The 15,064-nt window shown below is 40.3% G+C and overlaps 1 protein-coding gene across 10 annotated transcripts in view; it reads left to right on the top strand.

Annotated features, from left to right (window-relative positions):
• The window catches only part of LOC104065623 (solute carrier organic anion transporter family member 1C1), a 61,205-nt gene that overhangs the window by 28,539 nt on the left and 17,602 nt on the right, over positions 1-15,064 (top strand). For 4 of the 10 annotated variants that reach the window (XM_054056254.1, XM_054056257.1, XM_054056252.1 and 1 more), the window contains 3 exons: positions 349-413; positions 1,696-1,813; positions 2,046-3,155. In XM_054056254.1, coding sequence (XP_053912229.1) covers positions 349-413; positions 1,696-1,813; positions 2,046-2,268 — 406 coding nt within the window. In that variant the 3' untranslated portion in view covers positions 2,269-3,155. Of the gene's footprint in view, positions 1-348; positions 414-1,391; positions 1,814-2,045; positions 3,156-11,821; positions 11,924-11,947; positions 12,107-12,259; positions 12,417-15,064 lie in introns of those variants that run through there. The other 6 variants (XM_054056260.1, XM_054056258.1, XM_054056253.1 and 3 more) reach the window with 6 other exon arrangements.

Genomic DNA, 15,064 nt, shown 5'->3' with positions numbered 1-15,064 from the left:
AGACTGGGGCATCTCTCATAGTTTCAGAGAGTGTCTAACTGAACACAACTATCCAATGATGCATGGTTTCAAAACCAATTTACTTGTCTACATTAGTAGTTCTTAAGTCATGGTATTATCTGAAAGTGCACCACCTTCTTAAAATGTGATGTTGAATATAAGATGTTTGGAATTCCTAGGTACTGTTTTGATTTTATTATATTATTTACTTATTTCTGTATTCTGTTAAAGCCTGTGTCAGTAAGGGGGGGAAAGCCAAATTTCTTTACTTCTTCTTGTGTTATACTTGTGTTCCAACTATCCACAATCAAGTCCTTATTTCTATTTAACACTTTTTTTTATTGTTAGGTGCATTAAGCCACACTTGAAATCATTTGCTCTTGGTATCTATACCCTGGCAATTAGAGTACTTGGTAAGTCCAGTTGTACGCTTTGGTCTATTTTAATATATTCTTCAATGATTGTTTATCCTAGAATGAAATGCTGATTGTTGGAAAGAAAAATGTCTAACTGACAAGTTAATATTACATGATATTTTAATAAAAACTAGGAAAAGGGTTGGAAAAAAAGAAGCAACTTTATTTTATAAATCATATTACTCTGTCTTAGATTTAATAAAAATATATATTGCTAGCATCCATAAAGGGGACAACGGACCCTTCGGACTATGAAGCTTACATTAAAAAAAAAATTTTAAAAAATCATTTTTGTCTCTCTTTATTCAAGAATAAGCGTAAAAGAACAGCTATGGCTCAAAATTTGTGATAATTTTTCAGGCATATTTTCACTAGTTTCTAAGTGAATCAATCTTAGTACATAAGTATGTCTAGGGGCAAGGTTCACTGCAGCCTTGTTGTAGAGCCACCTGTAAATTTTCTCTAAAATCAAGGGTATTGTGAGCGGTACTGTGAGATGACAATGAGCTAGAAATTCTAAAATCCTCTAAGTGTTCATAGAAAAGGTAATGATTAGCAAGAAGCAAGTCACTTATTTAAGTAGAGCAGACACAGTTGAGCTGAATGAGGCAGATGAAATGACATCAAAATAAATCGTTGGCTGCTTTCTCACATCTTTGCAGGCCAGGATTTTCTCTCCAGGCTTACATTGTTCTCCAGCAACTATGGATGGCTCCCCAGGTTGCATAGAGTCCACAATGTCCCCATTAGCACCTGGAGGAAGGTTTTTCCTTTCTGTCACCCAGAAGCACTGCAGGTTTCCCCCTGCCACAGTAGGAACTCAGAATTCTTGAACGATCCTCAATACTGGTAGCCCCACTGAAGGTTCTCAGCCCCACTTTCTCCCTCACACTTTCCTCTACCAATACACAGGTCACCACCAAGCTGAACAGAATCCATCATTCTCAAGAAAAGAGAAATATCTCCTTTTTTCTTTTTGCCCAGAAGGGTTCTCCATGGCAAGGAAACCAAGCCATGGCCAGCACTCCTTCCGCTGATTTCAACAAGGTTTTTGATGTTCAGCTGTGTTTCCTCCCCACCCTGATTCCCCACAGGGAGGAAAGGGCGGTGTGTGCCTGGGCAACACAAGGCACAACTTCTCCAACCAGCAAACAGTGTGGAAGTTTCATTTCTGTTTGAAGATATTATTTAATGTTCTACATGAACCTGTAGCTAGATCATAACGGACAACCCTGGGGAGTAACCTTCTTGCTTCTATTTATTTGTTAAATACACCCAGCGGGAATTCCAGCCCCGGTGTATTTTGGAGTGGCCATAGATACCACTTGCCTGAAATGGGGAAGCAAAAGATGTGGAGGAAGAGGAGCATGCAGACTCTATGACTCCAGTGCACTCAGGTAAAAGATCTTTTCTATTTGTTCATTAACTTGTGTCCTTTTAGTACATCTACACCTGTCACTAGTAGGAGAATTTCTGTAACAAAAATCAGAGTGAAAGATTGGAAGTTGGATGTATAAGTCTGCTTAACATTATTAATATTTTTATAACAATTAATATGCATGTGTCCTTGCTGCCTTCTAGTTGTATGCTGCCTTTGAAATAGGCTCTGATCAGTCATTTCTCTCTCAGATATGTGTACCTGGGGCTGACTTTGATGTTGGGCACGGTGTCCATTTTCTTCAGTGTTGCTGTCCTTTGGGTTCTCCGGAAAAGGTCTTCTCCACATGATGAAACCCTCTCAGACACCGGGGAGAGAGGCGCCTGCAGGACAAAGAGCAGAAAAGATAATTTTGTCAATAGTGACCTTTTAATTCAGTCAACTTACTGGCCTGAAAAGGAGACTAGACTTTAGAAAGACTGAGATCTCCATCATGACTTTACCCAGTGATTGTTAGTCCAGGCAAAAATTCATCACTGTGAAGCGGTATCTAAATATCCACCCTGAAAACGTTCACCTTCATGTAATTTTCCCTGTAAACAGCAAAAGTAAAGACAAGCATTTTAGCATCTGTACAGCTCTGAAAACACTGCTTAACGTTTGTCTTGTCAAGCCAGTGACACTGAAGCGAGGGGATTTGTTGTGGCTGGGGAAGCGCAGCTTGCTTCCTTGATGAGAAGCTCGTTTTCTGGCTGCCACGTAGCTCGTCCTCATCAAGCTGTAACAGCTGCTGCTGCTCCTTGGCTTCCTTTTGTGTGTTAGGGATAGTGTCAAGACTACACTGCAGCATTCTTCATCGTGTTACCAGCCAAAGAGTGGCTGGTGCACAAAACCCAACTTGGCAGCCTGGAAGGCACAAGGATACTCTGCGCTGACTCTCATGCATAGTTCACCCTCACAAGCAGTGCAGCATTGGGCAGGAAGAAGGTGGTTTGCTGGAAGGGCAAATCCACTACAGGCTCTGGCTGTCTCACAAATTCAACCCATAATACTTAGAACACAAAATTTTGTGGATAGGGATTCTTTTCCAAGTATATCCCAGCTATGTTATAGCACAACAATAACAGCAATAAAAGTTATCCTTGCAATCACTGAGTCCACATGAATATTGTCCAAAGAAACTGGAATGAAGAATAGAGGGTTTTTTAGGTTTCCAGCAGCTTCTTGCTACTTGCTAGTACTCAGTATACTAAATAACTCCATGCACTTTATGCAATGTAATACGACCATGATACTGGATACATATGATTTATTTTTTAAAAAGCTATAACAAGACAATTTGGGAACAATAAAATTAATTGAAAGACCAAGTGATTTGGGGCTTTTCCTTTTTTATTTATTATATTTGCTAACTGAAACCAAGGCATGTGTCATAGTATCCACTTCTACATCATTTTTGCAGTTTGACAATATTTGGTTTTAAATTTAAGGTGGGGAGTACAATGGATGGTAGTTTAGCATAGACCAAAAGATAAAAAATTCTTGTATTGAAAAAGATAGTGGCAACAATAATACAAATTACGTCCTTTAAAACAATAAGACTTTTACAGCACAAGATGAGGGTTGGGCTTTACCCTTCATCACAATATTGGCAAAACAGCCTCATATCACATCACTTAGTGACCTTTCAGGACCTGAAAGCTGGAGAGTAACTATTCACAAAGGCTTTTGGACGAGGACGAGGGGGAACGGGTATAAACTGGAGAGGGGCAGATTTAGATTAGGCATTAGAAAGAATTTCTTCACCATGAGAGTGGTGAGACATTGGAACAGGTTGCCAAGAGAAGTTGTGGATGCCCCATCCCTGGAGGTGTTCAAGGCCAGGTTGGATGGGGCCTTGGGCAGCCTGATCTATTGAAAACTAGTAAGTACAGTATAAATGAACAGATCTCACTAGCACTGGAACTACAGGGCTGGAACTTTACACAGGTTTGAACAGTGACAAGATGAAGATTAAAAAAAATGTATTTAAGGCTCTTTAAAAGTGTAAATAACACCTCATCAAATCCCAAGGAGAAAAAAATAAAAACAAAAAATCCACTGAAAATGAAATAGCATATGAGAAAACATGATTATAAGATTACAAGGATGACCAACAGCAAGAGACGTTGAGGCTGGTTGGAAAAAGATAATAAAATTGAGAACTGTAAGTGGTGTCAGAAGTGTTGCTACAGATCAGCTTGTCACCGTCTCTTAAAAGTGCTATACTAGGAGGCATCAAACCAAGACAGTAGAGAGAACGTTAAAGCAAAGGAATTGTTTTTTTTCACAACAGGTGTGAGACTTGAGAAATCCTTGAAAGAAATTTTGTATACGTAGGTCTGAAGGGAGACAGGGTAGGTTTTTTCAAGAAGGAAATCTTAAAGGTACTTAAGCAGGCCATTCCCATGAGCCATGAGATGAACTGGCGAGGAAGATGAACCGGCCTGGCTGAACAGGGAGCTTTTGCTGGAACTCAAGAAGAAAAAGATAGCTTATCCCCTTTGGAAGAAAGGGCAGCTAGCAGGGATCTCATTAGGTCACGTAGGGAGAAAATTAGAAAGGCAAAAGCCCATCTGGGACTCAAACTGGCCACTGTTGTAAGAGACAATAAAAATATTTTTATAAATACATCAACAAAAAAAAAGAGAGCCAAGGATAATATCCATCCATTACTAGATATGGAGGGGGGCAGTGCTACCAAGGATAAGGATGACGTGCTTAATGCCTTCTTTGCCTCAGTTTTTAATGGTCAAAACAGTTATCCCCAAGGTCTTCAGCCCTCTGAGCTGGAAGACAGAGATGGGGAGCAGGATAACCCTCCCTCACCCCCCCCCAAAAAAAGAAATCCAGAAGGAACTGGCCAGTGACCTGCTACTTCACCTGGATATGCACAAGTCTGTGGGACCAAATGGGATCCACCCAAGAGTACTGAGGGAACTGGTGGAGGAGTTCACTAAGCCACTCTCTATGATTTATCAGCAGTCCTGGTCAACAAGGGAGGTCCCAGATGACTGGAGGCTTGCTGATGTGATGCCCGTCTACAAGAAAAGCCAAGAAGGATCTAGGAAACTACCTGTCAGCCCCATCTCAGTACCAGGAAAGATCATGGAACAGTTCATCTTGAGTGTGCTCACCAGGCAAGTGCAGGCCAACCAGAGAGTCAGGCCCAGTCAGCATGGGTTCATGAAGGGCGGGTCCTGTTTGACCAACCTGATCTCCTTCCATGACCAGGTGAACCACACAGTGGATGAAGGAGAGGCTGTGGACGTTATCTACCTTGATTTCAGTAAAACCTTTGACACTGCTTCCCACAGCTTTCTCCAAGAGAATATGGTAGCCCATGGCTTAGATGGGCGCACCCTTCATTGGGGAAAAAAAAATGACTGTGTGCCTGAGCCCAGAGAGTTGTGGTGAATGGAGTAAAATCTCATTGACGACTGGTCACAAGTGGTATTCCCGAGGGCTCAGTGTTGGGGCCAGTCTTGTTTAATCTCTTCATTAATGATCTGGATAAGGAGACTGTGTACTTCCTCAGTAAGTACACAGACAACACCAAATTAGGTGGAAGTGTCGATCTCCTGGAGGGCAGTAATGGTCTGCAGAGGAACCAGGACAGGCTGGATTGATGGACTGTGGAAAATCCTATGAGATTCAACAAGGCCAAGTGCCAGTTTTTGCATTTGGGCTACAACAAACCCATGCAATGCTACAGGCTTGGGGATGAATGGCTGGAAAGCTGCCTGGTGGAAAAGAACTCAGCAGTGTTGGTCGACATCTGGCTGAACATGAGCCAGCAGTGTGCCCAGATGACCAATGAGGCTAACGACATCCTGGCTGGTATCAGAAATGATGTGGCCAGCAGGAGCAGGGAAGAGATCATGCTCCTATATTCAGCGCTGGTGAGGCTGCACCTTGAATACTGTGTTGGTTTGGGCCCTTCATTAGAAGAAAGGTATTGAGTTCCTGTCCAGAGGAGGGCAGTGAGGCTCGTGAAGTTGCAGGAGCACAAGTTTTACGAGGAGCAGCTGAGGGAACTGGAGTTGTTTAGCCTGGAGTAGAGGAGGCTGAGGGGAGACCTTGTTGCTCTCTACAACTACTTGAAAGGAGGTTGTAGAGAGGAGGGTGCTGGTCTCTTCACCCAAGTGATAAGTAACAGGACAAGATGAAACGGTCTTAAGTTGCACCAGGGAAGGTTTAGATTAGATTTCTACTGAAATTTCTCTACTGAAATAGTGGTGAAGCATTGGAACAGGCTGCCCAGGGAAGAGGTGGAGTCACCATCCCTGAAGATGTTCAAAAAATGTGTATATGTGTCACTTCAGGACATGGTTTAGGATGCATGTTGGTGTTGTGTTGATGATTGTTCTTGATGAGATTAGAGCTCTTTTACATCCTTAAAGATTCTATGAATCAAGTGCTGTGTGAGGCACTTCTTTATCCAGTGCTAATCAATCTCTGGAAGAAAGGAGGTGGTCCGTATTTGACACAAAAACTATGAGAGCAATATAAAGGTGGAGCCCTTTAATGGTGATTTAGAGTGCTTGTTTAAATGGCCTTACTTAAGCAACATGTGTTTAATATCATGTTAACCAACAGCTTGTTGCAGATTAATACAGTTCATTACATTTTGAAGGCCGTAAATAAGGAAAGGATTTAGTGGAGAGCAAGCAGAACACATTCTCACAGCTTGATGGTGACCAGGTCAGGAAACTTCCTTTTGCTGCTGTTGAGCAAGGTAACTTTGAAAGGCTGTTGTGCAGAGTGGATATCCAGAGCCCTCTCCTTGATTCCATGATGTTGGCACATATGAAAGAAAATGCTGAGAAATGGGGACTGTTTTAAAAATAAGAAAAAACAAGCAAACAAACAAAAAAACCTATGAAAGTGCTATGCACTCAGCAAAAATCTGTTTATTTAATTCTGCAGAAAAATGTGGACTATGTTCCAGTGCCTGGAAATCAATCAGAACAAAATTGCATTAGAAATAGGATACATTATAGATTTTTCTGTCTCATTTAGTCTTTAAATCAAGACTTGACTATTCTTATAAAAGATCTGCTCTAGTGTACCAAGACAGATGAACAGCTGCGTGAAATTGTGTTGTATATAATGCCAGGTATTCAATTACTTGAACCATAATATATTTTTCAGTTCTTGAGTCTCAGGTAATATCCTAGATCATGCAAAGGTGATAAGGTTTTGCCCTGGGGGATTTCGCACAAAGTATGCACGTTTTTCTTTGCTATTATGCTATGATGCAGCACACATTTAGACTAGCTCCTGCAAAGGTCTAAATACTTTCACTTGCCAATTACTTGCACACCTTTAACTCTGCATCTATAATAATTCCTTCAACTCTGCATCTATAATGATTCCAAACATAGAGTTATATGCTGCTGATTAAGATGGAATGCAAAGAGAAGATGAACAAACAGCATTGAAAACTACATTTTGTACTTTAAACAGAAAAATAATAAATATAATTAAAACAGCACATCCTGATCTACTTTTCCCCAGATAGATACGTAATGCAACTCAGTGACAAAATTATCAGTGAGTTCTTATGAAAGACAAAAGCCCCATTGATCAGTGGAAGGAACAAGTCCCAAATGCTAGCTAAGATGATGACACCAAATCAGCTTGTCAGCATGCTTTTCTTTCTCGTTAGTTCTACAGCAACAAGCCCAAACTAGATGCACCGAAACAAGAGCACCAAGAAACCTTTTTGATTATTTATGAAGGTTTTTCACTTTCTCAGGACTCCTGTAGTAGCTTAACATTTGCTTAACGGTACATCATCCGTTTTACTTAGTTTGTTAACTAGGAGTTAAATTTTAAAATACTTTTATTTTCTTTATTTAGGGATTAGTGTCCAGAGAATAAAAAGGGCTCTGATTAAAGCTGCCTGCCGCAGTTGGCCTCTGCCTGGCTGTCTGCTCCCTGCTGCTGCTGGCTCCTCCTTTGTAAATTGGAGCCTTGGCAGCCGCTCCTTCTGGTGGGTGTCTGCTGCCACCCTCTGCCTGGAGGAGTTTGCAATCAGCTCCTGCGATAAAGGTGATTCTTAGTGTAGCTTTTACAAAGATTGTTTTTATTCTCAGGAGTAATTAGCAATTACTAATATCTCAGTGTTCTCAATAAGGGGATTTTTATTGTCGTAATCCAATTTTTTCTCATGTGTATAATTTACAGTCGCTTTATAATTTAGAGGGCTTGGATGAATAAAAGGATGAGATAAGTCTTTTTTTTCAGGTGTGAGACAATATTCTTTGATTTGACTTCCATATTTTCCCATGTCCCATTCTGGTGCTTTGGATCAACAGTTCTTGCTTCAAGACGTCAGCTTTGAATGTGAATGCTTCCACAGACAGCTTGGACAACTGAGTCTGAATATAGAAATGTTCTTCTCAGCCGTATAGAAAGCAAAGTATAAAAGATATTTTAATTCATGAAAAGATATAAATTAGTGCTTTATACAGAGCTAGAAAAAAATGGGGAGAAATTGCTATGTATTCATATGTTAGAATGAGGAAAGCAAAGAAATACTATTTCCCTTTTTACTACATGAAAAAGTAAGTGGCAGTTTTCCTACAGGTTTTACTACTTCCAAATTACAGAGTGTATTTAGCTCTATGCTTTTTCGTATTTTTAGGATCAAAAGGCAAAAAAACCCTAATAAAGGACTGCTAATATTTCTGAAGATAATCTGAAAATGAAACCTTGGGAAAGCAAGGCTTCACCAAAAAAAAACAAATTCCCTCTGTAAAACAAGAGTGAATACTTATCCTGACATAGAGTGCAATAGTAGCACTTCTGACACACTTTTGAAGAAGGACGAGGACACAGGTGTCTGTGTGCATGTGCCCTTAGTGGAACATCAGTAACCACACAGATTAGCTGAAATATGATGTGACATCCTATAATAAAAATCAATCTACATGGGCCAAGGTGCCTGTCTTGTGACTAGCAAATGTCAATTGCAGTATAAGAAACCTGCTGGAAGTGGATGCTTTTTGCTGCAACAGGATATAAGGAATCCCCACCTCTGAGAAGAGTGTAGCAGGACCATGAATTTCACTGATACTCTGTATCAGTGTAGGACTATGAATTTCAACCTCTTATGTGTAGTGGTTCACACAACAGTAGTTAATGCTAAGCACATGATCTTCTGACTGTGAGGATATGCTTGACTTTTTTAGATGAATTGCAAGGGGTGGCAGTGTCTCTATTTTTCTTAATTCAAACCTAAATCTGATGGATGCAGTCATAATGTTACACCGTGGGTTTTCTCTGCAAGAGTGAACGAAGCCAGCATTGATTTATCAGGGGCAAATCAAGACCTGACCATGGTGGTTCCCTTCTACAATGGGGTGACTGGTCTGGTGAAAAAAAGGCAAAGCAGTACGTGTCATTTACTGGGAGTTTAGCAGGAACTTTTGGCACAGTCTCCCTTATTATCCTCATAGCCAATCAGGTGAGATATAGTCTATTCACCATACAGTGTGTAGAAAACAAGATCTAATATTGTGATCAGCAGTTCAAAGCTCAGCATCTGGTGGTCAGTTGCTAGTGATGTTCCTCAGCAGTCAGTACTGGGGCTGATAATGACCAATATAGTGGTCAAAAACTTCATTAATGATTTGGAGAAAAGGACTGGAACTGCTCTCAGCAAGTTCACATAGGACACCAAACTGAGGAAAGGAGCCTTTCACGTGCTGGCGGGCAGAAGGGCAGAGGAGGTTTGATGAAGATGAGAAGCAGGCTGTCAGTAACTCGTGAAGTTCAGCAAAGGAAAATGCAAAGCCCTCTATCTGGGGCAGAATTAATCTATCCACAGAATATGTCAAGGGAGTCATCTAGACAGAAAACATCTTTGCACAAAAGGACCTTTGGGTCCTGGTGGATGGTAAGTTAAACATGAGAAGGTAGTGCACCTTTGAGTCTGGAAAGGTAGCTGCATACTAGGCTACAGTTCTTAAAGACTGGAAGATCTGGAAAATGGTTCTTTCCCTCTGTTCAGTACTTGTCAAGCTGCATTTGGAATGTTGTGCCTGTTTTGACAGTCTCCAAAACAAGACAGACACTAATAAACTGAATCAAGTTGAGCGAATGATAGACCTTACTGCTTTCTTCAGTTATCTATTGAGTGTTTACACAGAAGACAGCACCAGACACTTTCCTGTGCACAGATGATGCACAGAAAAAAAGAGATGAGAGGTAATGATGTGAGTTGCAGCAAAGAAGGATCTAATAATACATACATATACATCCACGTATACAAGTTATTTACTGTGAGGGTGGTCAGACACTGAACTAGCTGCTGAGGGAGGCTGTGGAACCTGCTTCCTTGGAGACTTCCATCCAAAACTCAACCTGATGAGACCTGAGCAACACCAACAAACTTTGAAGGTAGTTCTGCTTTCAATGCAGTGGATTGGACCAGAAGTGTTCTAGTTTCCTTCCAGTCTAAATATTCTTATTCTCAGACTTTCAGCTTTTTTCTAATATTACTTTCTTTTGGAAGAAAAAAACATCCCAAACTTTAATGAAGCCAACAGTTAAGACTCAGCTATTTTAGATTTTTCAGCTAGAGACTAATCTGTATCTTTACTTTTCATTACTGTTATTAGATTTCTAAATATATTATGTGCAACATTGCAGCTTCACTTTTTGAAATAACAATAAAGGCACAAAGCTGGATGGAATGGTTAAACAGAGGAGCGTCTGGATGTCATAGAGGGAAAACAGAAGAATGAACTTGAGATTAGCAAAAAGGGGAATAAAAAGTTAAATAGACAGTTATGCAATTCATGGCCAGTAACAGGAATTACCCTTTTCCAGGGTAGGACCTCTGTAACTGAAAATTTTTGAGAAGCCTTTGAGTGTACCTGTTAATTGTAGATAACTAGGAACCACCCTTAAAAAGATGCCAGACGTAATCTGAGACTGTATCAGCCAAAGCTAGAGGTAAGGAGTAGTTAAGATTTCAAGTTGTAGCACTGATGAGATTATACCCTGAATATTGTGTACATTTTTAGCCATGTGCATTGATGAAGTATTGATCCAGATAGAAAGCATTGTAGCTTAGGGCTGCAAGGATGTGCTGCAGAATGAAGAGAGATAATTTTTCAAGAAATTATTAAATATGATTAGCTTATTTACCTAGTAATAGAGGTTGAAAAACTGTGCTTTCTTCATTTATGATCAAGGTTGAGTCCTAAGTATCTGATTGAGAGGGAGAGCTTCTGAAGCTAAAAGACCGTACTAGTTGAAAACTAGAATATAATTTCATCATGACTGGAAATTAAAAGAAGATTCCTATGCATCAGAAGCCCAACCCTTTGTACTAGCTGTAGAGTGGATGGAGTGGAAAGGAATGCAGTTCTAATTGTTCTCGAGGTAGGGTTTGGCCTTTTCACAAAAGGTGCTTTTGAGTTTGCAGACAGGATTTGTGATCTAGATTCCTCTTGCATTTATAGTTTTAATAATACTTACAGTTGAATCGCCAGGTCATGTGGCTTTGGAGTGACCATCCTTTTCTTGATGATGATGTCTCCTGCTTTAGGAGGTTGAAGGGAACTGTGCTTGAGAGCCAGAAAATTCATGGGTAGTGCAAGGTATTGCCAATACCAGTACTGAAGGCAAAATTCAATAAAGACTGTCCAAAGGTCAGTGTTATTAAGTAGGTTGTAATTGTTCATGGCAAGTAAGTGAATGGGCGTGGTGACAGTGGTGGCAGGGAAGGACGCAGAAACTACAAGGAATGGCACATTTTGTATAACATTCAAGCAGATAATAGTCATAGTTCGCGTACTTTAAGAATGACTTCTCTTTTAACTACAATTACTCTCAGGAATCAGGCACAATGCATAACAAGGATACAATCAAATAAAATACTACTCACGAAGCCAGTTCAGATTTCCTTGAACTAGAGCTTTAAGTCACTAAAGGACTGCTCCAAAGTACACATAGCCCCAACGTACTTTCACATTGGGTTTGCCTGTGCTGTTGACCACATTGAACTACACATCTGAAGAGTTTGCCAACCACAAGGGTTTCTTGAGCACACAGTTTGTTGGATATACCCAAGGTATTGTATTTTCTCTTTCTGCAGGTCCTCTGCTGGTTGTGGGAGGAAGCCTTAGATGAATGGACTTTAGCTATAGACTACGAAGATAAAACTTCTTACCAAAATCTTACCAAAAATGTTTCAGCTATCAGTAACCAGGAACATGTCTAGAATTGAGACACACCACTTTTAAATACCGGGAAGGTATGTGTCATTATAAGCTTGATAAACTCAAGAAAAAAATTGTTTCGTAAGAGTGCACAAAAGGAACACACTTGCACATTTTCTACCTAATTAATTTTTGACCATTGTGGATAAACATGTATTTTGGGACCTGTAGCAGAGGGCAAAACTGGGAGGAGACAAGATTAAAACTGCCTAAACCATAGTTTGTGTTAGAAGTTAATGATTCTTCTACCAAGTACCAGCACAGACTTGCTTAAGGAGAGAATACTCTGACTTTTGAGCATTCGAGTGGTAGGATAGCTGCTGTTGTTGTGGATACAGAACCTAGGTAGGAACCTTTTTAACATTCTTTTCTGTTTGTCTTAGCCTTAAAATGTTGCCTTTTGTATCTGCAGCAAATGAACATTACCTGTGTAGTACTAGTTGCACTAGTTGCATTTGCTGTGACCAGAACACCAATAACATTCCTGTTGTAAAGGTGAACGCTTTAATAATGGCATCATATATTTGTTTGTGTGTCTCTAAACAGTAACCATTCTATGTCATAAGAAATACAAGCAGCGGTTAGACCTGCACAGCACTGTGATATTAATTTTTCATATTACGTTAACTTAAAAGATTTTATTATTCCTTAATCAATATGAACTACAGTTCCTAAAAATCAGTAATACAATTAGATTAGCACTGCAATGAGTGGAAATCTATACAGTTCCATAAACTAGTGGGTGAAATTCGGCTCTTGATATATGATATGGTATTCTACTGGATGGCGGCATAGCCCCTGAGGGTACAGATGCAGTGAGAAATAGCTCAGGGCCTTACAGTGTCTATGTTGGATTCTGAAAATTCCTCAAACATCAGTGTATTTTGCTTTCATAAGAATCTACAAAATCTGTAGCAAACTATTGTCTTGACCTTTGTAAACTAATTACCCTTTATTCGTGCTACTGTATTTAAATTGGTGCTCTTATTATAATTTGCATATAATTAGAGGGTAGAAAACCAAGCTTGAATTTTTTTGCTGTTCATTAAGGAATAGATCTATCTAACTGGCACAGAGTTAAGTCATAGCCTCTATGATGTCATACACCCTGAAGCACTGAAGAGGCTGTCCTTTCCATGGCTGGCTGCTGAACTCTAGAATAGACACACAAAGTGCCACATGTTTCCCATTACACTGTGAAAGCTCTCAGCTCCCACAGACACAAATGATCCACACCGATTACTAGTTAAGACCCTTGATCTTCCCCCACCCAAAGTGTTTCTCAGAAAAGACTGTACTGAGCACGAGACTGAACAATTGTAACTACCTGTTTGTCAAATGTTCCTGGAGTATGATGCAAAAGTGAATTGGAACAATGTTTGCTTTCATTCTCACAGTATGGTTCGGAGGGGGGGTGGGTTGGTAGTTTTTTTCCCCTTATGCTTGCTGTTGGGAAGAGGATTATTTTCTTCCCTCAGGAACAAAGTCAGGGTGATTTTTGTTTAGATTGAGTGATTTTCTAAACAATGACAATATGTTATTTGACAGATTCCATCCTTCTGCAAATACAACTACCTCAAGTCATTACTAAAGCAGAATGGCTTGCGCAGGCAAAATGTAGTAGTTTTAGAGAAGGTGTACAACTGAATGGACACATTTGGTGCAAAAAACTTCATGCTTCTTTGCTTGCAACCAGATCCTTGGTTTATTAAACGCAAAAAAAAAAAAAAAATGCTAGTGTACTAAATTTACCTAAAGCAGTAACTTCATCAATACTTTGATTTTTTAGGCTGAACAGCTAATGTATGTTGACATCAACTGTGAATTGACCGTTTATCTTTTTTATCATGGCATTTCCCGAGCCCTGACCTGTTCTGTCCCCAGCAGATTTCTATGTAGGTCAGGGTCAACTGAGGATGGGAGTAGGTGCTGCCAGCAACTCCAGTTGTTGATCTTTACAAAGCTCACCCTATCATTTCTCTAGCACGGTTGCATCATTCTTTCACTTCTTTCCCCCCACGTTCCCACCTTTCCCCAGCAAAAGTAGCACCTTTGCAAAGTAATAATCATACAATCATGCAATCACAGAATGGTTTGAGTTGGAAGGGACCTTAAAGATCATCCAATTCTACTCTCTTCCATGGCTAGGGACACCTCCCACCAGACCAGGCTGCTCAAGACCTCAGCCAGCCTGGCCTTGAACACTTCCAGGGAGGGGGGCATCCACTACTTCCCTGTGAAACCTGTTCCAGTGCCTCACCACCCTCATTGTGAAGAATTTCGTCCTTATGTCTAGTCTAAATCTTCTCCTTTCCAATTTATAGCCATTGCCCCTAGTCCTATAACTACATGCCTTTCTAAAAAGTCCCTCCCTAGCTTTCTTGTAGCCCCCTTCAGGTACTGGAAGGTCAATGTAAGGAGCCTTCTCTTCCCAATAAGATGTGTCATTCACCACTAGCAGGAGCTGGTCATCCCTATTCCTGCCTGAGAGTCGTTCCTCTGAGTTGCAGAAGGAGCTCAGGACTGACAGTGTTGAACCAACTATGACCTTCTAGCTGCCTTCGCACTTCTCTGTGTATGTCAAGCAGCTTTTGCCTCCAAGAAGATTACTTTTACTTTATTTTCTTCCCTCTCTCTTTCTTTTTTTATCCTTTATTTTGCCTGGTACCCTAAACTTTGCGTGTAGATGCTTCTAATTGCTTAACCTTCTCATTAATACTTACTGCTTGCGCTTTCAAGCTGTGTGTCCTCCCTTCTTCTGCCTTCACAGTCTTTCTCTGAAATATTTACTGAGGTAATCTGCTAGTATCTAAACTAGTCTTACAAGTATGGATATCTAACCATCTTTTTCTTCTCTGTACTTTGCCCCTTATTTCTATCTTCCTGTTGCTCTGTCTTCACTCCTTCTGTCCTTGTATTCAGATTCTAAGTTACATACCTTCTGCAAAAAAATCACTTCTTTGGTCCTGTGTACTATAGTGACACGCTACTCC

This window comes from Cuculus canorus, chromosome 1 (genome assembly GCF_017976375.1).
Source record: "Cuculus canorus isolate bCucCan1 chromosome 1, bCucCan1.pri, whole genome shotgun sequence".
NCBI lineage: Eukaryota > Metazoa > Chordata > Aves > Cuculiformes > Cuculidae > Cuculus > Cuculus canorus.
The sequence above is the reverse complement of the archived record's forward strand: the minus strand, read 5'-3'. Positions and strand labels throughout refer to the sequence as shown.